This window comes from Schistocerca nitens, chromosome 2, assembly GCF_023898315.1.
Source record: "Schistocerca nitens isolate TAMUIC-IGC-003100 chromosome 2, iqSchNite1.1, whole genome shotgun sequence".
Lineage (NCBI taxonomy): Eukaryota > Metazoa > Arthropoda > Insecta > Orthoptera > Acrididae > Schistocerca > Schistocerca nitens.
This window is the reverse complement of record NC_064615.1, coordinates 481,451,940-481,477,009: the sequence shown is the minus strand read 5'-3', so window position 1 is coordinate 481,477,009 and position 25,070 is coordinate 481,451,940. Positions and strand designations below refer to the sequence as shown.

At 39.9% G+C, this 25,070-nt stretch overlaps 1 protein-coding gene across 1 annotated transcript in view; it reads right to left on the bottom strand.

The window, feature by feature from the left end:
• The window catches only part of LOC126236413 (UDP-glucuronic acid decarboxylase 1), a 71,637-nt gene extending 47,538 nt beyond the window's left edge, over window positions 1–24,099 (bottom strand). The window contains exons 1-3 of the mRNA XM_049945709.1: window positions 23,972–24,099; window positions 19,364–19,641; window positions 7,515–7,800 (exon numbers count right to left, since the gene is read on the bottom strand). Coding sequence (XP_049801666.1) covers window positions 7,515–7,800; window positions 19,364–19,641; window positions 23,972–24,032 — 625 coding nt within the window. The 5' untranslated portion in view covers window positions 24,033–24,099. The remainder of the gene's footprint in view (window positions 1–7,514; window positions 7,801–19,363; window positions 19,642–23,971) is intronic.
• Window positions 24,100–25,070: the final 971 nt, after the last annotated feature.

The window sequence follows — 25,070 nt, the reverse complement described above, 5'->3', positions numbered from 1 at the left end:
GAAAGCGGCCGTGAACTCTTGGCTGTCGGAGCAGGCGGCCGAATTCTTTGAAGAGGGAATTAAAAATTTAGTTGTACGGTATGACAAGTGCTTAAATAAACAAGGCAACTATGTAGAAAAATGGGTAAAAGTGTGTAGAATCAGAAAATAAAAGTTTTTTTACAAAAGTATTTGTATCTTTTTTTAAAAATAAAAACGGCCCTTACTTAAAAAACAACCCTCGTATCACCGTCATTTGTTAAAATACAAAATATCCATCAAATCAGCACATACTTAAATTACAGTGCACTGCAATAGTGATCACTTCACGCAGGCCATTCATGATGCAGTAGGACACCATGTGCTACAAGTGAGCTAGAATTACTTCCTTCCATCAAAGTGCATTGAACAAAGGTACACCCTGACAAAGATCAATCAGATCTTCCAAGGCTTGTTCAGTTACACTTTTTGTCTCTTTTCCCTCCACACAGCCATAACTTTACTCCATACCGATAACATCAGTGCACATTTGGAGATATAGCATAATGCCACTTAATTCTCCTCAAGTCTATCTGGCTGCCACATCTGTTATCTTACTGCTACAAATCTAACTCAATCAGGTACCCACCATAATGATACTAGTGAACTTCGCTTTTGCAAAAATTGTGAATGACAAGCCTTTCTGTTGTGTATATTCTATCGATAACATGACGAGCACTGTTATCCTTTCTATGGCTAAATTTTATACAATTGAGAGCAATGAGTATTGCACTCAACTCTTTATCCTCAGGATGTTACAGAAAATGGACTTAATATATAAGTTCCATTTCCTGGACATATTTGTGTGAACTGCAACAGTAAATACACTGGTAGACACCCTTAATTGTCCACTTCTTGAGAAACAGCTTGTATGATCAGTTTAAAGACGTGTTCCACTTGTTGACTTTAATAAAATATAGGTACTGTAAGTGCATTTAAGAAACACAGGTCATACTCATATGGTAATTAAAAATGTTTCTTTTGCCTCTTTATCAACCAAGATGAATGGTTGCTATAATACTATTGGAGAACTTTCATTTTTACAATTTCTTTTCCAATCGTGAGTCATCTGGCTGGGATCACCCAATGGCATAAGATTCTTTGGCCAAATGTTTTAAAGGGGGACAAAGCACTGTGAGTAGCTTCCCTTACATTCTTAGAAAAGAAGGAAGCTTAAGTTTACCACATTATCAACAAATAAGTCAGTGACCAAATGCTAGCACAGATTGGCAAAAAAAAAAAATAATAATAATAATAATAATAATAATAATTTAGGCCATGTCCTACACAGAGAACCCTCCCAATATCTTCCTTAATCTGTTATGAGGAAAGGGAAGGAGGAGGGGGAGGGAGGGTGGAAGGAGGGGAGAAGGGGGGGGGGGGGACAGAAAGCTACATGTGGATGGCCAGAGAAAAACTTGAAACCCACTGCTCCCAAAAGCAATATCCAGTGCCTATACCGCTGCACCACCTTCCTTCATCGCAGAATGGGGCTTGTCTTATGAGCTCCAGTTGCAAGTCTTAATGGGCTGACAGTTGGGTCTATTCACTATTTTCAAATTATAAAAGTTGATTCACAGAAGCTACACCCACTATAAAGTCAGGAGCAAATAAATGATACATATACATAGAAAGAGTAGTAGACATTAATTTATTTAACTGATCCTCATCCCTCTGGCTGAAGCACTTCAAGGGATTTGTGACCTCCTACAACTAGTAATATTAAGTTTTCTAAAGCGTGGCTGCCAAGTGGCTTTATCAGCTAATACCATGCAATGAGAGGTTAGGTTAGGTTAGTGTTGATTAACGTCCCGTCGACAACGGGGTCATTAGAGACGGAGCGCAAGCTCGGGTTAGGGAGGGATGGGGAAGGAAATCGGCCGTGCCCTTTCAAAGGAACCATCCCGGCATTTGCCTGAAACGATTTAGGGAAATCACGGAAAACCTAAATCAGGATGGCTGGAGACGGGATTGAACCGTCGTCCTCCCGAATGCGAGTCCAGTGTGCTAACCACTGCGCCACCTCGCTCGGTCATGCAATGAGAGATGACTCTTTTATCAAGTTAAGAATAGAGTCTTTAAGTTGAAAATGAGTGAGTATTCAAACACTTGTATGAGAGTAAATCTATGCTCACAGCCTATCCCTCCAACCAGCTAAGGGTGGTCAATTTCTAATGACGAGTTGTCACAGTGAGGTTTGAAAATGAACAAGAAATACAGTTCTGAAGAAAAAATGATCATTTTTACAATGGTTTTTACTGTGTTAGTTACACCATTTACGGATAAGTGAAATGGAATATGCTATACTGTAGAACAATTTTTACTTAGATAAATTTGCAATAAACCACTCTACCAGAAAGGACTTTTAATAGAAGTGGAAGTTGTCCACCCATACCCAACTATGAAGGTGCTTTACAATAGTTGTTCTCCAACTTGTTATTACTGCCACAGGAGAGATGATGACAGGTTTGCGAGGCACTTAACTGCACTGTCATCAGTGTCCGTACAAAGTCCCAATTTTTACACAGTCCAATCTAGCCACTGTCACGAATGATGATGATGATTATGATGATGATGATTATGATGAAATGACAAAGACAGCACAAACACCCCGTCTCCGGGCAGAGAAAATCCCCAATTCAGCCGGGAATCAAACCCAGGACCACTTGATCCAGAGGCAGCAATGCTAGCCACTAGACCACAAGCTGCTGACACCACAGGAGATAGATGGGATATTGGGGTAGGGTGTGGAGAGGTGTGTGTGTGTGGGGGGGGGGGGGGGGTTGTACAGGGGGCACTAAAGGAATATTGGGGGATGAACTGCCAGTGTTTTCTTTTAACTGATGTTTTAGTCAAGATAAAAATTTCCATGAATTTAACTTTTTAAACATAGGTACGATAATATCTGACAGCTGAATCCAATATCATTTTAAAAAAAGTATGCCTGTACTGACTGGCAAAGAGACACCTTCAAGGCAGTAGGAGTAGTACATGAGTGTGGGACACATGACCAGCATGTTCAATCCCTACAGCAGAAATTACCAGTAGCTGAATACTGATGGTGTCAGTGGTTCTTTATTCAAGAAACTCCTCATTTGGCCTCATGAAGCTGAGTCCACACCATTCCAGACCTCTACTTCAATAAAAGATCTTAGATGGTATTAGGAATTGAACCTGGCTGTTTCCGCATCAAAGGCAGTGGCTAACAATTCGGCTAAAGAGGTGGCCGAATATATTTATTAAAATTATATTTCGATTCACATTTGGTTTAAAAATGAGACCAGAACAACTTAAAAAGACACTTAAACATAAAAACTGTTTTTAGTACAATTATGTAAGAAATAGATGTTACCTGCAGCTGCGCTCGCAAATCAGTAGCTTTGATATGATGAGCCATGGTAAGTACACAAGTTACTGTACATGCAATAACATAAGCTGCTCTCACACCTACCTGTTTGTGTAAGCCTAGTTCATAATGTGCATCCAGATCTTCCCCCTCCCATGCTGTCCCAACACACAATGCAGTGGCATGCGCAGTGACACTGCTGAGCAGTGAGTACAGAGGGGCAAGAGCAGGAGCACACATCTATGCATCATGCTATTGAAGAAGCTATACATTACATAATATGTAAATCATGCAACAAATAGTGTGGATGTATGGATTAAACACAGTGATGATTACATAAGCATTGTATTCATTACGTTGAATCTTATTATGTGTCATTTATCAACCAATAAAAACATTACACAAATTTGATAAAGATCAAGTCAGGAACTAAATATTTTTCCCTAATCTGCATAATATTCTTCAAATCAGTAAGTACTTTCTACTACAGACTTTCTAAAGTAGCCTATGTTCTTCATCATTGTTCAAGCTATCTTCATACAAAATTACACTAAAACTGGTTCAATGGGTTAGTCGTGAAAACTTGACAGACAGGATTACTTGCACATTTATAGAAATACTACAGATAAAACTTTCAATGATGACATCTTTTTTTCTGTGATCCAATTTTGATGAACTAAACCCATACAATGCCCCAAGCTATACACGAGCTGCCTGCGAAAACCTCCTGAAAATCTGTTTAGTAGTTTTGGAGAAGAATGTTCAGACAGACAAAACAACAGTTTTACATGATTATTATTAGCTTAGATTAATATTCAAACATCCACAGCTGCTGTAAAGTTAGTAGGTGCCTTGTCTTGGAGGCCATACGAGTGCATCAAGTGGTTGAACTCAGACTTGGGCAAAGCTCCAACAATGAAATCTCCCAAACTGATTATATAACAACAGAGAAGCCTCAATATTGAGACTACTGGCACTGCACACATACGTTGTGCCTAGAATCAGTTGAGCATGGTGAAAACCTATGCCATTTGTTCAGCAGCATAACCAGCGCATTTTGGAAGCACATTTTCTCTTCTAAAAATATTCACTTGATTACTTGGAACACTGACTCGTCCCTTTATCCAGCACTGTGCATCATTCGTGGAGACCCATTGTGAAATGAAGCTATGGAACCTACGACATTCTAAGCGATCATCTTGGGAAAGTGCTTTTCGGCAAGCAAGGTATTCAGAAAACCTACTCTCTGCACACACAAAGGTCTCCTTGCTTTATAAAAATAATAATTATTATAACAAAATGTGGGGAATTGTATATTTTTTTGGAGAACACTTGTATACCCTGTAACTAAATAAACTATCAGTATAGTGCTGGAGTCTGATGCATGTGGCATGATGAAATAAGTTCCTTTGAACAATGACAGTTCCGAAAAGAATTGGAGGGATGGCCTTTTAGGTGGATGAAATGCATTTCAATGTTTCTAAGAACACTCAACTAGTAATGCAAATTGATGGATCCACAGCTATAGATTACGAGGCACTGCTGCTCCCTGCCATTCGATCCATTAGCTTAAGTGACGACATAACTGAAGAAATGATATTTGCCAGAAATTTGACCACCAGCATGACTTCACTACAAATATAAAAATGGAAGATTTTTTTCAGAGAAAAATATCATTTCCTAAGTATTGTGGTTATAGAGCCCATTCAAAACCTACACTGTGTAACCCAAAGGTAGTGCTCTGTTGCTAAACAAATTTAAGTGAGAGACTGCATAAATCTCTGTCTTTGTCAGTAACGTTAACAATAGGAATGTGCATCCTTTGAACAGTCATCTTTTCCTTCAGCTTTGTCAAGGAATTGACAAAGAATTCAAATGTCTTCTCCAACACATTGATATGAGGCAGTTATCAAGATAAAAGTCCCCCCCCCCCTCCCCATCCTTTTGCTGCAAGAGTTGAGTTTCTTTGGTCAAGTGACCTAAGCATTCAAACTACAATGTCTTGACATTGCCCGTCTTGCAGATATAACTGACAAATTCAACGAGGTCAGGACAAGGCTGCAGGAAGACAAAATGAATTTCTTTAAGTCTAAAGCAAAAATATCTTCATTCATGGCCAAACTGCAACTTCAACAGCAATAACTTGAGTCAAAATGCACTCTGTCACTTTCTGAATCTTCAAGAGACTGCATACGATGACACACTTAGATAGTTTTTCCTCAAATCTTCTACAATCCATGGAAGATATACTAACCAGATTCCATTATTATTATACTCTGAAATACCAGATGCAGGAGAATTCCACCAGAAGATGTAAAAGCAACTGACTGACTTGAAAGACAACTGTGAACCTGAGCACTTTTTCACCAATATGGCCATGAAGGTTTCCGTTTAAGTGCACATGCAGGCACGTGAAAAGGGCTACATGAGAATCTAGTTAATGACGACAGAACTAGGTCTCAGGAAATCAGTATTCACTTGCCCATTGCGAAGGAGCTACTAATGACAGATTCACATGTTTTTGAGAATCTTCATTACTATTACTCCATTTATTTAAATTTGTTGCACTTACATTTAATGTTAATCTTCTGTTACACACTGTTGAACATACTATGCTTTGCAGCAATAGTTTTGGACCTGAAGATCTGTGCACCAGGTTGAAAATGATTATCAAATTAATAACACAGGCAACATTTTCTCAGGGTACCAATAGTGGTCAGGGTTCCTCTGAAGATGTCATGTCTTTATGATATCAATATTCTGTCCATTAAAGATAAATGAGTACATCACATTCTTTTTATATTCTACATTTGTACCAGGTAGTGATTTAAGTTTGAATCATTCATTAAATGTTAGAAAATGTCCACGACCAATCATTAAGAACTATAACCAGTGGAGTAAGAATGAACATCTATGAGCATTCTACCTGGATTAGAACCTACTGAAACAAGTATTAAAAGGTTAGTACTGCTTCAGTATGAGAAACTGATTCATCTACCCAGTCATATGAAATGGTTAACAATGTAACAATAATAGTAGATAGTTAGAAAACACTAATTAGCTTCATTCAAAAAGTAGAAGACATAAGGTCAATGCTATAAATAGTTCTTAAAGAGTCAGGAAGGGTGCAAACTCTGTGACAATGGAAAGTTTTTCTTGAATGTGGTCCTCCACGGCCAAGGACTTGCTCACTGTGCAGTTATGGTCCAAGTGCTTCTATGAAGGTATACTATCACAAAGGGATGTATTTTTTATTTACATCAGATAAGGAATGGTAACAACTTTGCCAAGGGTTTATTCAACAGTCAGTTTCAGTTAACAGTGAAGCTACTCTTAATAGAGTTACTCTCCAGCAATTTGTACAAGAGTGCTGTTGAAATAATCTATTGGATGTAAGTCAACCTCATCGGTAGAAGATGCAGTACTAATGATGTTTCACTACTCCAAATGTGAAAATTACAACTGGAACTAGTAAATTGTTCCCAAACATAGCAGAAAATGTATGTTTAGCCTCTTTGCACTCCATAATGTAGACACGGGGCATCTCTGTGCCCTCTTATTTAAATCTTCGCCATGTGTACAAATCTCTTTGTGGAAACAATGATGCTACTGACCATCAATTAGGGTATACATTAACACAAAAAGTGCATGTTAATTCAAATATGTTTACATAAGCAATACAATGCAAAATGTTTCACTGTGTGACATTTTGAACACTCTTCCAGTTGAACTGTTTCCATAGTCATTCCACTCTAATTGTTTACAAATGAATCACTATCATCATCAGAACTACTGCCTTAATCATTTTAACTTACTCTAAAAGACCTACAATCTCCTCCTCAGAAAGGACTGTATTTGAAGAACTAGTCATTTCACACCTACTAACTTTAATTTATTAATTGTAACCTCCCTCCACACAGGTTTCCCGAGATGGCAGTACTATGTAGGACGATTGATGCCGAGTACAATCAGATTCAAGAATGGAGCCTGTGAGATATACTAGAAATTGTGTTGAAGTGGAAAGGGTTAATGATTAGCGAGTAATATTAACCTAGAAACAAGTAGAACTGTATAAAATAAGAACACACAAAAAGTAGAATTGAGCTTCTGATGATTCCTATTCAAAACAGAGGTGAATTGGAATACTTGCCCAGCATATTGATTGTGCCCACTGTATTTGTCTTTATTGTTTTCACTGGATTATACATGTAATGTGGTGGCGATGCAGGACTTGCTAGATGATAAATTTCATCAACTTCAATGAATAAAGGATTTACAATATCATGGTGTATTAACTCGAAGTTCTCATGACCTATCCAGTGTTCAACATTGCGCTTGCGTCCAGTGAAAAAATTATCAACCACAATAACTTCATGACCAGTCATCATAAGTTCATCTACCAAATGTGACCCAACAAATCCAGCTCCACCTGTAATCTGAAGAAAAATATTTTGATACTGATTATCAATAATTGTGGCAACTTGTCAGTTGCCAAAGTAACATTACAAGTAATCTTATCACACTTAATTCCTTTAGGAAGAACACTTTTCATTTCAAATGTATTGTACCGTCATGAGAGAATTTGTGACAAATTAGTGCATCAGACCAGAGCTCAATTTTAGCTGTAGTTGCCACTCAAATTACACACTTTCAGTTCAGCTCCAGCATAGAGTATTATCACAAATGTTTGCATTTAATGGTGATAACATAATTTATTAACAGTGCATAATTTTTGATCTATGACATAAATACACTCATCACAACTACCAATCCACAATCTATGTTCCCAGACGTTTCTTTCTCTGCAAAGCTAGACTCGCACAAAATCAGCCATTTACATAACAAGAAAGTGGAGATTTTGAGTGCACACAGCCACAACAAAAAGACAGCTAAACAAGTAAGCTTCTTTTGAATTAGACAGCATGCGCATGCGCGCACACGCACGCGCGCGCCCACACACACACACACACACACACACACACACACACACACACACACACACACACACACACACACAAAACCTGACCACTGTCTCTGGCTGCCAAGGCAAGACAGAGCAACAGTGCCTGATGGGAGAAGCAGTCTGAGTGGTGGGGGTAAGGAGGGAGCTGGGGCAGGGAAGGACAGGGATAGCAGGATAGAGTGGGGCACAGTAAAGTGCTGATTGTGGTAGCATACAATGATTTGGTGGGGAAAGAGTAGGGAAGCTAGGTGCAGTCTCGAGGCTGCACGGGCAGTGGGATACAAGATGTATGGCAATTCCACTGAGATGTAAACCAAAGTGCTATGCAGTAACGAATGATGGATAACAGCAACCTGCTTATCTTAGAGACAATGAAACATACAATAGATTTATTTTTACCTTACTTTAAAAATAAGAGTGTGACTGAAGGGTGAGGAAGTGGGAGTAAAAAAGTTGTGGGTGCGTTGGTGGAATAGGAGGCTGTGTAGTGCTAGAGTGGAAACAGGTGGGAAGGGGACAGGTGGGTAAGCACAGTGACTAACAGAGGTTGAGGCCAGGAGGGTTAAGAGGACATAGGATATATTGCAGGGAGCGATCCTACCTGTGCAATTCAGGATTTCTGGCATTGATAGGAAGGATCCAGATTGCACAAGCTGTGAACCAGTCAATGAAGGACATTCATGTTGGGCAGCGTGCTCAGCAACTGTGTGGTTCAACTGTTTCTTGAACCCTAGTTTGTCGATGGCCATTCATGGGGACAGACGGCTTGTTGGTTATCATGCCCACATAGAACACAGCACACTAGTTGCAGCATAACCAGTACATCACATGACTGGTTTCACAAGTAGCCCTGCATTTGATGCAATAGACGATGCTTATGACAGCACTGGGGTGGTGGTGATGGTGGTGGTGGTGGTGGTAGGATGTACGGAACAGGTCTTGTATCCAGATCTATTACAAGGTAAATCAGCCGTGAAGCAAGGGGGTTGGGAGCAAGTGTTGAGTACATATGGGTGACGATATTGTATAGGTTCAGTGGATGATGGAATACCACGGTGGGAGGTTATGTTTGTAGTCAGTGAGGCATCACCTACAAGTAAATTCAGGGTACGGAAATGGGTATCCACATGGCACCGCCCTATGCCAATCTATTCATAGGCCTTCCTGAACACCCAGTATCCCAAGCCCCTCACCTCGTTCAGATTCACTGATGACATCTTCAAGATCCGGATCAACGGTGAGGACACCCTAACCACATTCCTCCAGAACCTCCAACACTTTCTCCCCCACTTGTTTCAACCAGCCCTCCTCAACCAAACAAGACACCTTCCCCGATGTTGACCTCTACCTCAAAGATGGCTACATCAGTACCTCCGATACACATCAGACCAACCCAACCAACCAACCAACAGCCATACCTCCACTTAGACAGCTGCTACCTATTCCGTACCAAAAATTCTCTTCCCTACAGCCGAGCCACCTGTTCCCGTCACATCTGTACTGATGAGCAGTCCTCCTCAAGCTATACCAAGGAACTCACTGAGGCCTTCACAGACTGTAATTAGCCTTCAAACCTCCCCATGCCCCATCTCTCCAGCCACCCACCACCTCCAGAGTACCACCATCCAGCCATAGAGGAAGATTTGCATTGTGACTAAGTACCACCCAGGACTGGAGCAACTGAATCACATTCTCCAACAGGGTTTTTAATACCTCTCGTCAAGCTCTAAAATGAGTAATTTCCCACCCACTATCCTTCCTACCCCTCCCACAGTGGTATTCCAACACCCAGCAAACCTACACAATATCCTAATCCATCCCTACTCAACCCCTGCTCCCAAACCCTTGACTCATGGCTCATATCACTTTAATAGACCTAGGTGCAAGACCCAGTCCCATACATCCTGCCACCATAACCTACTCCAGTCTGGTCCCAAGCATCGCCTATCCCATAAAAGGCAGGGCTACCTGTGAAACCAGTCATGTGCTCTACAAGCTAAGCTGCACCTAATGTGTTCCATTCTACATGGGCATGACAACCAACAAACTGGCTGTCCACATGAATGGCCCCCGACAAACTACGGCCACGAAGCAACTGGACCACCCAGTTGCTGAGCACCTTTCCCAACATAACTTTCTTTGCTTCACAGGCTGTGTGATCTGGATCCTTCCTACCAACAACACCTTTTGTGAACTGAACTGATGGGAATTCTCCCTGCAATATGTCCTACATTCGCATAACCCTCCCGGCCTCACCCTTCATTAGTCACTGTCCACACCCACCTATCCCCTTTTATATTCCCACTCCAAAATTACACAGCCTTCTATTCTACCAATGTGTCCACAGTCTTTTTACTTCTCTCCTCCCCTACTCCCTCCACCCCTGCCCTCCATCTAACCTACCAACCACACCTAGTTGTCCTACCCTCTCCCCACCTCAACCCTATATGCTCCCACAAGCAGCACTTTAGCATCACCCACCCCTAACCTGCTATCCCTCCCCTTCCCTGCCCCAGTCTCCTCCTTACCCCCTACCATTCCGGCTGCTTGCTCGCAGCCAGACACAATGGTCATGTGTGTGCAAGTTGTGTTTATGTGAATGTGTGTGTGCATGGTGTCTAATTCAAAAGAAGGCCTTTTGGCTGAGAGCTTATTTGTTTAGCAGTGTTTTTGTTATGCCTGCCTTTGCTTAACATCTCCTCAATATGGTGAGTAGCAATCTATCCTTTTCATAACATTGCAATTACTCCATCCTGTATTTTCCATTGCTTATTTAACAAGAAAAGTATTAAAATGGGCAAAGTGTCACAAACTGCCCTTGCATGCCTCATTTCCAACTCTTATTACAATTAAGGAGAAAATTCTAAATGTGATTAACTTAACGCACCCTAGGTGCCAAGCACATGTTTAAACATAGCCCCTGGGTTTTCCTCAAGCACTTTCAATGTGTTTAGCGTCCCATTCCACTCACCCTCTCCCTACTGTAGATGAGTTACTTCCATATCTCGGTGATTAAAAAAGTTTCAATAATTTGTCAAACATACAGCTTGTGGGTATCATTTGGAAAAAAAAACCTTCCTTCATTTTGCTATCTTGAGCAATTTATGATCATGCAATTCTCGATACGCAGCGACTGGATTGGGCACACTGCATGCAACCGTCCTCTGGATATAAAAAACCAGTCACTCGAGAACAAAATAAGATGTTGTCCTGCTCTCGATTACAATATCTTGTCTACATTTCATACATAGCAATGTACGAGATAAAAATCAACCATATGCAAAGTTTACGAATTGCATTTTTACGCCTGCAAATTCTTTAAAATCTCACACAATGCTTTACTTAATTTGATGCGGCAAATAACTATGACAAATAAAAAGAAATTCCATCTTTCATCGAGTGACATGCAAAACTCAATTTTTTTTCACCATGTAATTTTCTTAAAATCTAATTCTATGTATTTCATAGCGGCCCAAAGACCATCTCTCAGACATACCAAACAGCAACAACAAAGTCGCACTAAGTAGAGAGCACGTCTGTAGCAGTCACAGGGTTAAATAGGTTCATAATTTGAGATAACCAAGGCAAAACTGTTCCACGATATTTGCTACTTAACTACACAGAAAGCCTGAGGTACTTACATATTGGATAGGTTTGGCAGGGGGGCGAGGGGAGGGGGGGTCAGCCAACCTGTGGCAAATAAAGGTTTATTCGTATGGATTTCGGTAGTTATGGAATTATGTTCCTCAGAAGGTGTACTGAACCCTAAAAATTACATTAGGGGTTACAAAATTATTTTAAACAAAACAAAGAAGAAACAAATGCAGATAAAAAATTTAAAGATATGCTCACTCCCTTGTTACATCAAATGCTGATGCCCTACACTAAATAAAGCCAAATGGCTTGTACGAGACATTCATCTTGTTGTTGTTGTTGTTGTGGTCTTCAGTCCTGAGACTGGTTTGATGCAGCTCTCCATGCTACTCTATCCTGTGCAGGCCTCTTCATCTCCCAGTACCTACTGCAACCTACATCCTTCTGAATCTGCTTATTGTATTCATCTCTTGGTCTCCCTCTACGATTTTTACCCTCCACGCTGCCCTCCAATACTAAATTGGTGATCCCTTGATGCCTCAGAACATGTCCTACCAACTGATCCCTTCTTCTGGTCAAGTTGTGCCACAAACTTCTCTTCTCCCCAATCCTATTCAATACTGCCTCATTAGTTGTATGATCTACCCATCTAATCTTCAGCATTCTTCTCTAGCAGTACACTTCGAAAGCTTCTATTCTCTTCTTGTCCAAACTATTTATCGTCCATGTTTCACTTCCATACATGGCTACACTCCATACAAATACTTTCAGAAACAACTTCCTGACACTTAAATCAATACTCGATGTTAACAAATTTCTCTTCTTCAGAAACACTTTCCTTGCCACTGCCAGTCTACATTTTATATCCTCTCTACTTCGACCATCATCAGTTATTTTGCTCCCCAAATACCAAAACTCCTTTACTACTTTAAGTGTCATTACCTAATCTAATTCCCTCAGCATCACCAGACTTAATTCGACTACATTCCATTATCCTTGTTTTGCTTTTGTTGATTTTCAACTTACACCCTCCTTTCAAGACACTGTCCATTCCATTCAACTGCTCTTCCAAGTCCTTTGCTGTCTCTGACAGAATTACAATGCCATTGGTGAACCTCAAAGTTTTTATTTCTTCTCCATGGATTTTAATACCTACTCCGAACTTTTCTTTTGTCTCTTTTACTGCTTGCTCAATATAAGATTGAATAGCATCGGGGAGAGGCTACATCCCTGTCTTACTCCATCCCAACAACTGCTTCCCTTTCATGTCCCTCGAATCTTATAACTGCCATCTGGTTTCTGTACAAATTGTAAATAGCCTGTCGCTCCCTGTATTTTACCCCTGCAACCTTCAGAATCTGAAAGAGAGTATTCAAGTCAACATTGTCAAAAGCTTTCTCTAAGTCTACAAATGCTAGAAACGTAGGTTTGCCTTTCCTTAATCTTTCTTCTAAGACAAGTCGTAAGGTCAGTATTGCCTCACGTGTTCCAGTATTTCTACGGAATCCAAACTGATCTTCCCCGAGGTCGGCTTCTACCAGTTTTTCCATTCGTCTGTAAAGAATTCGTGTTAGTATTTTGCAGCTGTGGCTTATTAAACTGACTGTTCGGTAATTTTCACATCTGTCAACACCTGCTTTCTTTGGGAGTGGAATTATTATATTCTTCTTGAAGTCTGAGGGTATTTCGCCTGTTTCATACATCTTGCTCACCAGATGGTAGAGTTTTGTCAGGACTGGCTCTCCCAAGGCCGTCAGTAGTTCCAATGGAATGTTGTCTACTCCCGCGGCCTTTTTTCGACTCAGGTCTTTCAGTGCTCTGTCAAACTCTTCACGCAGTATCGTATCTCCCATTTCATCTTCATCTACATCCTCTTCCATTTCCATAATATTGTCCTCAAGTACATCGCCCTAGTATAGACCCTCTACATACTCCTTCCACCTTTCTGCTTTCCCTTCTTTGCTTAGAACTGGGTTTCCATCTGAGCTCTTGATATTCATACAAGTGGGTCTCTTATCTCCAAAGGTCTCTTTAATTTTCCTGTAGGCAGTATCTACCTTACCACTAGTGAGATAAGCCTCTACATCCTTACATTCGTCCTCTAGCCATCCCTGCTTAGCCATTTTGCACTTCCTGTCGATCTCATTTTTGAGACGTTTGTATTCCTTTTTGCCTGCTTCATTTACTGCAGTTTTGTATTTTCTCCTTTGATCAATTAAATTCAATATTTCTTCTGTTACCCAGGATTTCTACTAGCCCTCGTCTTTTTACCTACTTGATCCTCTGCTGCCTTCACTACTTCATCCCTCAAAGCTACCCATTCATCTTCTACTGTATTTCTTTCCCCCATTCCTGTCAATTGTTCCCTTATGCTCTCCCTGAAACTCTCTACAACCTCTGGTTCTTTCAGTTTATCCAGGTCCCATCTCTTTAAATTCCCACCTTTTTGCAGTTTCTTCAGTTTTAATCTACAGGTCATAACCAATAGATTGTGGTCAGAGTCCACATCTGCCCCTGGAAATGTCTTACAATTTAAAACCTCGTTCCTAAATCTCTATCTTACCATTATATAATCTATCTGATACCTTTTAGTATCTCCAGGGTTCTTCCATGTATACAACCTTCTTTCATGATTCTTAAACCAAGTGTTAGCTATGATTAAGTTATGCTCTGTGCAAAATTCTACCAGACGGTTATCTCTTTCATTTCTCTCCCCCAATCCATATTCACCCACTACGTTTCCTTCTCTCCCTTTTCCTACTCTTGAATTCCAGTCACCCATGACTATTAAATTTTCGTCACCCTTCACTATCTGAATAATTTCTTTTATCTCATCATACATTTCTTCAATTTCTTCGTCATCTGCACAGTTAGTTGGCATATAAACTTGTACTACTGTAGTAGGTGTGGGCTTCGTATCTGTCTTGGCTACAATAATGCGTTCACTATGCTGTTTGTAGTAGCTTACCCGCATTCCTATTTTCCTATTCATTATTAAACCTACTCCTGCATTACCCCTATTTGATTTTGTGTTTATAACCTTGTAGTCACCTGACCAGAAGTCTTGTTCCTCCTGCCACCGAACTTCACTAATTCCCACTATATCTAACTTTAACCTATCCATTTCCCTTTTACATTTTCTAACCTACCTGCCCGATTGAGTGATCTGACATTCCACGCTCCGATCCGTAGAACGCCAGTTTTCTTTCTCCTGATAACGACATCCTCTTGAGTAGTCCCCGCCCGGAGATCCCAATGGGGGACTATTTTACCTCCGGAATATTTTACCCAAGAGGACGCCATCATCATTTAATCACACAGTAAAGCTGCATGCCCTCGGGAAAAATTACGGCCATAGTTTCCCCCTTGCTTTCAGCCGTTCGCAGTACCAGCACAGCAAGGCCGTTTTGGTTATTGTTACAAGGCCAGTATTGTTACAAGGCCAGATCAGTCAATCATCCAGACTGTTGCCCTTGCAACTACTGAAAAGGCTGCTGCCCCTCTTCAGGAACCACACGTTTGTCTGGCCTCTCAACAGATACCCCTCCGTTGTGGTTGCACCTACGGTACGGCTATCTGTATAGCTGAGGCACGCAAGCCTCCCCACCAACGGCAAGGTCAATGGTTCATTGGGGGGGTGGGGGGTGGGGGGGGGGGGACATTCAGCTTAAGAACAAAATATCACAAGCCATAGCTGAAGAGCGTGGCAACACAGCATCTCAGGTTTGAAGATTAAATGCCAAGTGCAGTTGTCCATTCGCTTAAGGTTGTATGCCACAAACACCAAAGGTCAGATGCCCAAATGTACAGGTTTTAACATTAAGGAAAGCTACATACAGAAGGCACTAAATATATGTGCCTCGAATGTATTGCGTAACTTATGTACATTGAAATAGAAAAGAAAATTTTGCCTTATATAGGGCCAATGTTAATCTAAAGCAATAACAAAATTAAACATATAAAAAGTGCATATAAAAACATTCTGAAACAAAGTAACACAGCAATGACATTTCCCAGTGCATTTAGTAGAAATGTTCTAACAAAAGTAATGAATACTGTTAAAAAGAGGAGGAGGGGGGCAAAATGAACTAAAATTTTATTGAAACCTTGTTGTTAAAATGGAGAAACTTCAAATTAGCAACAAAGAAGTTACAGACAGCAGAGGAAGTAGAACAGCCAAAAGATTCCAGATTCAAATTAGGCTCAAAAACATTAAAAGAAAAACATGTCTCATATAACAAGAGCCATTTGGCTTTATTCAATGTACTTTATCAGCATATGATGGAACGAGTGACTATGATTACCTTAAAATTTATTGTCTACAGTTGTTACTTGTGTTTTGTTTAAAATACCACTTTTTGTAACCAGTAATGTCATGTTTAGTGTTCATTACATCTTCTGAAGAAGATAATTATATCATTACTGAAATGTCGGTAAAGGGTTCCAATAAGCCTTTATTTGCAACTAGTTGGCTGACTTTTTTCAACCTCTCCAAGTTTAGTATCACACAAAGTTCTTAATATGCCATCACAGTATTTGAGCTGGTAATACACTATGTGATCAAAAGTATCAGGACAACACCAAAAACATATGTTTTTCATATTAGGTGCACTGTGTTGCCACCTACTGCCAGGTACTCCATACCAGCAACTCAGTAATCATAAGACATCGTGAGAGTAGAATGGGGCGCTCCGCGGAACTCACGGACTTTGAATGTGATGAGGTGATTGGGTGTCATTAGTGTCATCCGTCTGTACACAAGATTACCACACTCCTAAAAATCCCTAGGCCCACAGTTTCCAATTTGACAGTGAAGCAGAAACGTGAAGGGGTATGCACAGCACAAAAATGTACAGGACAACCTTGTCTGTTGACTGACAAGAGACCACCGACAGTTGAAGAGGGTCATAATGTGTAATAGGTAGACATCTATCCAGACCATGACACAGGAATACCAAACTGCATCAGGATCCACTGCAAGTACTATGACAGTTAGACAGGAGGCAAGAAAACTTGGATCTCATGGTCGAGCGGCTGCTCATAAGCCACACATCATGCCGGTAAATGCCAAATTACGCCTCACTTGGTGTAAGGAGTGTAAACATTGGACGGTTGAACAGAGGAAAAACATTGTGTGGAATGACGAATCACGGTACACAATGTGGCAATCCAATGGCAGTGTGTGGGTATGGCGAATTCCCGGTGAATATCCTCTGCCAGCGTGTGTACTGCCAACAGTAAAATTCGGAGGCAGTGGTGTTATGGTGTGGTTGTGTTTTTCATGGAGGGAGCTTGCACCCCTTGTTGTTTTGCGTGGAAGTATCATAGCACAGGCCTACATTGATGTTTTAAGCACCTTCTTGCTTCCCACTATTGAAGAGCAATTCGAGGATGGCGACTGCATCTTTCAACACGATCGAGCACCTGTTCATAATTTAATGCCTGTGGTGGAGTGGTTACACGACAATAACATCCCTGTAATGGGCTGGCCTGCAAAGAGTCCTGACCTGAATCCTATAGGCTAGAACACCTTTGGGATGTTTCGGAACGCCGATTTCTTGCCAGGCCTCACTGACCTCTCCTCAGTGCAACACTCCCTGAAGAATGGGCTGCCATTCCCCAAGAGATCTTCCAGCACCTGACTGAACATATGCCTGCAAGAGTGGAAGCTGTAATCAAGGCTAAGGGTGGGCCAACACCATATTGAATTCCAGGATTACAGATGGAGGGCTCCATGAACTTATACGTTATTTTCAGCCAGGTGGCAGATACTTTTGATCACATAGTGTACAGTGATTTGAATGTCATCACAGTACCAGCCACAAAGACAATATGATGCACTTGTCTTCTGATGAACAGGAGTGAATGCTGACTGAACTGAAGGTGACAACTAGGGGAAAAAAATTATTTAATGGTTTAACACAAGGGGAGTATAATTTGGTAAGGTATGGCAGACAAGAGTGAGTAATCAAACAAAAATTAATCTTATCTGCTGTGTCTGTCTGCATGTCACCCTATCTTCTATATGGTAGCAATCTACCCTATTCATTATTCCATCCTGGATTTTCCATTGTTTAAACAAAACAGCTCAATGATAAATGCCTGTACGTAAAGTTTTTTGTAGTTCTGCTCACCATATACTATTTAACGCACTAACTCAAGTATAAAGTTATTGCTTTGGAAGAAAGTAAAAGGTTGAACATTGATACTACTGATAAAACCCTTATAAAAGTAAGCTGCAATATTCACATTTTAGAAATAATAACACTGTGTCACAAAGACATATTCCATAGTTTCTCCCTTGTGTAGCATTCAGCATATAGATATCCCATTTACATCACAGCTAGAAACAGCAAAGTGGCCGGGGAAGCCAGAGCACTGAGCAACACTGCTGCACCCGTGAAGCATGAGGGCAAATCTTGGTCAGGCCTGAACTAAAGGGTCACCAAGCCTGGTAATCTAGTAGCATGTGCTTGGAAACCCAAAGGTTGAAGGACCAAATCCTGGCCAACAACAGAATATTTCAGTCTGTCTTTAATGTAACCATCACCTCTCAATGATGCGAAGATCTGCCACGAATGACACGGTGTTTAGATCATACATTAAAACTAGAGGACCCCTTACAGTAGGATTACTATGGGTATGCTAGGAACATATTAGTTGCTGAAGTAGCATCTGACTGAAAGACTTGTACCATGCTGCTGACACACACAGGGTGGTGAAGGCACATAATCATATAGTAGATATCCATGTCTTTCACTAGTTAGATATATATTTATAATAAACCCCTACCCTCATCTCCAGTAGATATTACCCTCAACTCTTCCCACAACAGTACACTGTTGGAACACAGGATGAATTGTGTAATGTGCTTTTTGAGCAATTAACCAACCCCCCACCCCAGGCGCGCAACCAACCAAAGTGTATCTATCTATGTGTACCATGACTTGTCAGATCAAATAACCTCTTTTCAGGTTGTGCATGTCTAATGCCAGTGTTCCAGCCCCCACATAAATCTTTGTGTCCCAAAATGTATGGTGAATACAGATACACATGTGAGACATTTGCTTCAGACCGTCTCTGGTTTTACAATCCACCATAGTAACTGTAACCTCACCATCAACATTTTACTGTCCATGACAGGAATCAAGACATTTATTGTATACCCTGAACATGATAATACCTGGAAACCTTAGTGCCTGTATGACCTGCTAGAGGGAGTGCACTAAGCATTGAACATCCATGACCTGACTGGCCAAACACAGGACACCATGTCATTTGTCTGTTCTGCACTCTATTGTCATACTGACAGGTTGTACGTGCTTTGACTACCTCACTGCAAAAACCACACACACACACACACACACACACACACACACACACACACACACACTGTAAGTAACAATACTTTCACTTATGCAGAAAAAAGAATATGTACTAACAAGAATTCTTTTTCTCAGTTTATAGTTCAAGAAAGTAACATCTGGATATCTCTGTGGAATCCTTGCTTCTAGCTTCTTAATCTGAGCTTCCAATTCCTTGATTCTCTGCTGGTCTTCAAGAATATTTTTGGTGGCATGATACTGTTCATGGGAACCACCGACATCCACTGGTGACAGATGCGTAACATATTTGCTATCAGCGCTGTGCAATCTGGAGTATGCGTGCTCATATGTGTATAGTTCTTCACTATGTACCCAATTTTTATAGAAACACAAAACTGTAAAAGAAAGAAATAATTTCAGAAACTTATTGAGCTTTGCCATAAAGCTAAAAGTATTGTGGACGGACGGACACACACACACACACACACACACACACACACACACACACACACACAGAGAGAGAGAGAGAGAGAGAGAGAGAGAGAGAGAGAGAGAGAGAGAGAGAGAAAAGTTGATTCAAAACATATTTTAATGATTTAAGCTTAACATAAAACAAGGGCAGGGAGGTGAGGAGACAAAACAATGGAAAATGGCTGTTTGCCCTTGATAATTAACACCACTGCATTCCTCACTGTATCAACAAAATTGTCAAGACAAATCGCAAACTTAAAATCATAAGAACCAAAGCCTAAATTCAGCGTATCATAAAATTCTTTTATTTCACAAAATGGTTTTGCAGACAGCCAATTATTAAGGCTTTACTAGATAGACCATACACAGTGTCATAGTTAGATACACCCATTGTAATTATTGTTATTATATAGATAGTCCAATGTGTGTTACGCCATTTAGTTGTTCTCTCTTGTTAATTGTACCAACAGATATAGAACCTAACCTAACATGCAGGAGTACTGTGATGGCAACAAGTACATGGAAACACCATTTTCCAATGCTGGCTGGCATGTCCTTTACAACTGCTGCAACATAAATCAGATGAATTTCCTTCACTCACATCCACCTGTGAAATGTGATGTACAGCTATGACCTCCTGGATGTAAATGTATACTGTATATGACACAGTTTAGAAATAGTGTTACACGGATGTTGATAAGGAAAGGAGCAGGGAGAACCTGAAAGCCTCATTCATCAAAGAACTCCCTACAGCATCTGGACCATCATCTGCAAGAATCACATTCCACTGTCCACTGAGAAACTTTGGAGAGGTTTGGGATTTAACTTGGGACACTGTAGGTTAATATGGTGGTCAGAAGAACTCCTCTCCTCACCAGCCAGGCAATGTTAACAAAACTTTCTTTCACAAAATTTGCAAAATTTTAAATTGTATCCCAAAGGTTTCAGTCAGGTCAATTAAAAACAATACACAAATTGTTCAAAAGAATTTTGACATTAGATTTCTCCACCTATACCTCTGGCCTCCCTATCAACTGGAAATTATGTGTAGCAATTATTGTGAAACCGAATGAAAAATATTTTAAAATTGCTGGAATGGCTCCTTACTCGGGATAATTTGCTGCTAATTAAATTGCAAAGATAATTTCCTTGCTGAATTCATTCCAAGAGTACTTCAACAAAATAAATAAGAACTTGGGATAGATGTCCCAGGAAGATCCTTCTAAAGTGATGTCCAATTCTATTATGTCTTGGAGCAATACTGTAGGCCATCTCAAGTTTAGAGAAGACACTTAATAGAAATGACCTACATAACACATCCGTTTTTGTAGGATGGTCTAATATGAGTGAGTCATCAGTCAGGCAGTAATATTTTCTCAACCTGCAATGAAAGCAGGTAAGAAGCTATCGGGATTTCACCATTTACTCCAAGTTCTGCTAACATGTATGAGAGCAATACCATGACTACCACACTGCTTGGTTTAAGCTGTCCTTTAAGTTTTCTGAGCAGGTACTGAAACTGCATATCTTCAATGGTACAGGTTGTAATGGTCTTCATAATGACCAAGCCTAAGTCCAAAGTCACAGATTACACAGAATACTGCAGCCAGGATGTGATAGGGGAACTACAGTTGTAAACTAAAGAAGAAACAGCAGCTGTGATGAAGAAGTGGCCCATAAGAATGCTACAACTACCGTACAAGATAACTAAAAATCAGTTGCCTATACAGAAGTGTAATGGAGTGATTTACATAGCTTTTATCACATGTGGATTTTGCGTTAATTATATTCATTACAAATTTCTGCATTACATACAGTATTAACATATTCAGAGGAAAATTAATACTTACTGGATTTATCTGCACACTGTCACACCAGTTTTGTGCTGCCAAAGGTCAGTATAACCCTAGTGGAACAGCCTATAGGCACTTCTTGTGATTAAATTTCAGTGGGAACTAACCTGCCAGCTCCTCCATTCACACACTGGCTAAATCATTTGGGCAGTTGATGTCTGAACTTCCCCTAACAGTGATCACTTGAAGGCAACTGTGTGTAGGATCCTGACAAATGCTGGCCACTACTCGGCAAACCCTTTTATCACCATGCAATTTAAACACATCACACCGGTCTGACTAACAATTTGTTGCATTAAAGTGAATTTATTAAACACACAAAGATTAGTGCTAAAAATTAAATAATATTTTGCCACAGATACTGAAAGTGTTTTGCAGTCTTTAAAACAGCAATCTTAACTCCACCAGGAAACACAGTGCTATTTGTATTGATCTACACTGGGTGAATATTTTAAGAACACAGTGAATCATGGTCATAGTATGGGCTAATTCACTCATTCAAAGATGATATGGGCCCATTTGTGTTCAAATACAGCCACCTGGTTTGCCTTGCTCATCAGGAGATGTTTCCAAGACCAACGACTACCTGAGTACAAAGATGATTTAGCAATATTTTCCAGTACCTTTGCCCCAGACAATTGCATTTGGTCTTTTTCTCAACCCTTAGCTAATTTCTTAAGTATTAGTTTTCACTAAATGACTATTTTGGTATAGAAGTAATATTTGAAATTATTCTTTGCCTCTATTGTTTGTGATTGGACCAAAAATATCTGTCCTAGTGTAATTTCTCTCAGCAGCTTTCACCTCACATCAACAACACTGACATCGGATGTACCAAGGTAAGTTCTTCAATATGCAAATATGCCGCACCACTACAGAAGTACCAATATATGCTATTAACACACATTCACATTAAAATGAAAGCTAGATTTTGCATGGACAAAAAAATATACACTGCTTTTAACCTGAAACTCCTAACAGTAGTTTTGGATATAGATGAAGATTTCACTTTCCTACAGTGTCACTAACAACATCCAAACAAAAAATTACAATACATCTTGTAACAAATACAATGTACTGCAGAGGAGATAGTGGTTTTGAAGAATTCCTCTTATACTGAGCCAATTTCAGTGAGTTGTAATGTGTTAGTGTTCAACAGATCTACAAATGGCACAGTCAAACAGGCTGATTACACAACAAATATTTGGCTCTTAATTGTGGCTGAATAGTACACTTCAAAATTGCTTCACTGATATAAAATTTCACATGCTCCAACTGAACTACCCATTAAAACAGGCTGAAGAATTCAACCCACCTAGTCAAAATTCAACATCCATAACAGACATTAAAAACGATGCTGTTACTGTACAGGAGAATGCCACTCCACTACTACTTGTTTGAAAGCCATTGTGATAACTATTCAGAAGGTTATGGTCATTTCACTGTTTGGCGATTTATTACTTAACCTCTCAATTACTTTAGAAAAAGCTGAGAGGAGTGATACTGGTAAAAAATTTTCTGCTTCTTACCTATATCACTATCTCACAGTATGAGCCAAAGGCTTCACATTTTTATTTTATCGTTTACTGAGTGTGTGTGTGTTGTTCCCCCACGCATTAAAAATCTCGAAAGTGATACATTTGATGACCGATAATAGGTATAAAACTGTATATGTTTTTCCAACTCTATACACAAAGCTTATTGGCAGAGTCACATTACGTACACAAGCAACTGCGTTTAAAGAAATGCATAACTTCGGAATATGTACCAAGAAATAAAGGGCTTTTGTAGCCTTTAATCCACATCAAAAGCACAACCTTATCCTACATCAACAACAGGACGATGTACTCGATTCTGATTTAGTCTCTACTATTCAACGCCCCATGACAATATGCAACTGGTCAATTAACTGTCTAAATACGTTATCCCAGTATCGAAAACTTACAGCAGTTGTGTTCAACCAACTATTTATATTGCAGATCAAGGCAAGCAAATAACATACTTTTCTTTCTGAATAGCGTAGCTATTCACACATACTTTTCCTCTCAATTAATTACCACAGTACCACACAAAAGCCAACAGTGGTACAGAGAATCGAAACACGGGTAAAAATAATGAAGCATCTCAAATTTCAAAATATTGGAAACAATTTACAAACAGCCACGGTTAAACACGCGCATGCAGCAGATAAACCAATAATATGGACGATACATTCATTCAAAGACTTTCTCGTTCGAAACTCGGTCAAAAACATTGTCGATTGAATTAGAAAATTTGTTTTGATCTTATCTCCAAAATACAACTTTCACTTTCCAAAAAATCTACGAAGCAGCAGGCAACACTTGTAGTCACCTGAATGGAAGTTATTTACACATAGTGATAATCACAATCTCCAACTTACGTATAACAAGCACAATGACACAAAGCAATAATTTTTTCACATTTCTATTAATAATGTTCATTTCAAACAATGTTCACCATTGTGACCAGTGAAACTGCACTCGAAGAGCAGACTACACTGCAAAATTCTATGTTGCGTATATCGAAAGTTGTATAATAATCGACAGAGCCAGGTTCACACACGGAACTAAAGCGATGCTGCAGCTAGTGGTATACGGAACTGGCACCGCAGTTGAAAGTGTTAACACCCAATTGAAGACCCTTATGTCATGCCATGGAAAATTTCAGCTCAGCTATACTTTGTAACGTCACTAGTCTTTTCGCCAGCTATGAAAAGCATCATTCGACTGCTCCCAGATGGCTGTATTTCGAAACACAAGCATTCTATCAGAGTTTTTCTAGAATCTACTCGGTTCGATTTCAGTGAGTTTCCGTTTTCCTACTGAGAAAAAAGATAAAACAATGGACGGCAGGGACACTTGCGTGGTTTCTAGAACTATATGAACGACAACCTGATATTACTGTTAATTTCCTGTAATCAGGGGCAGTAAATGAAGCTAGATAAAGGCCAATTCACGCTGGCAGTCACGTCCCGTCACGTCACGTCAAGGAAAGGGTAAACTGGCTGGGATGATAGCAAAATCTTTAAGGGAAGGGGTGGGGGGGGAGGGGCACTGAAACTCATGGGAGTACATTTTTTGGCTAAGATCAGTCCAATAAGCCTACATTGATTGAACTTAAGTTTAATGAGAAGTTCAGACAGGCAGGTACTGGAGAAGTTAAAATATCACGAGATTTTCGTAACATTAAAATGAAAAATAATGTTAGTATATTGCATCAAAATATCAGGGGATTAAAAAACAAAGTAGATGAGCTTCTTGTTTGTTTAGAATATTTAGAAACTGAGGGTGGAATATTTACTATGCCTGTCTGAACGTCATATAGTCACAGGTATGGAAATGGCAAATGTATGTGGATATAAGCTTTCAGCACATATAAGTAGAGCAACTATGGAGAGAGGAGTTGCCTTATATGTTAAAATCTGCCATAGTGTGAAAAATTTGGAAGCTAAAACTTTTGCATAGAGCAACATATAGAAG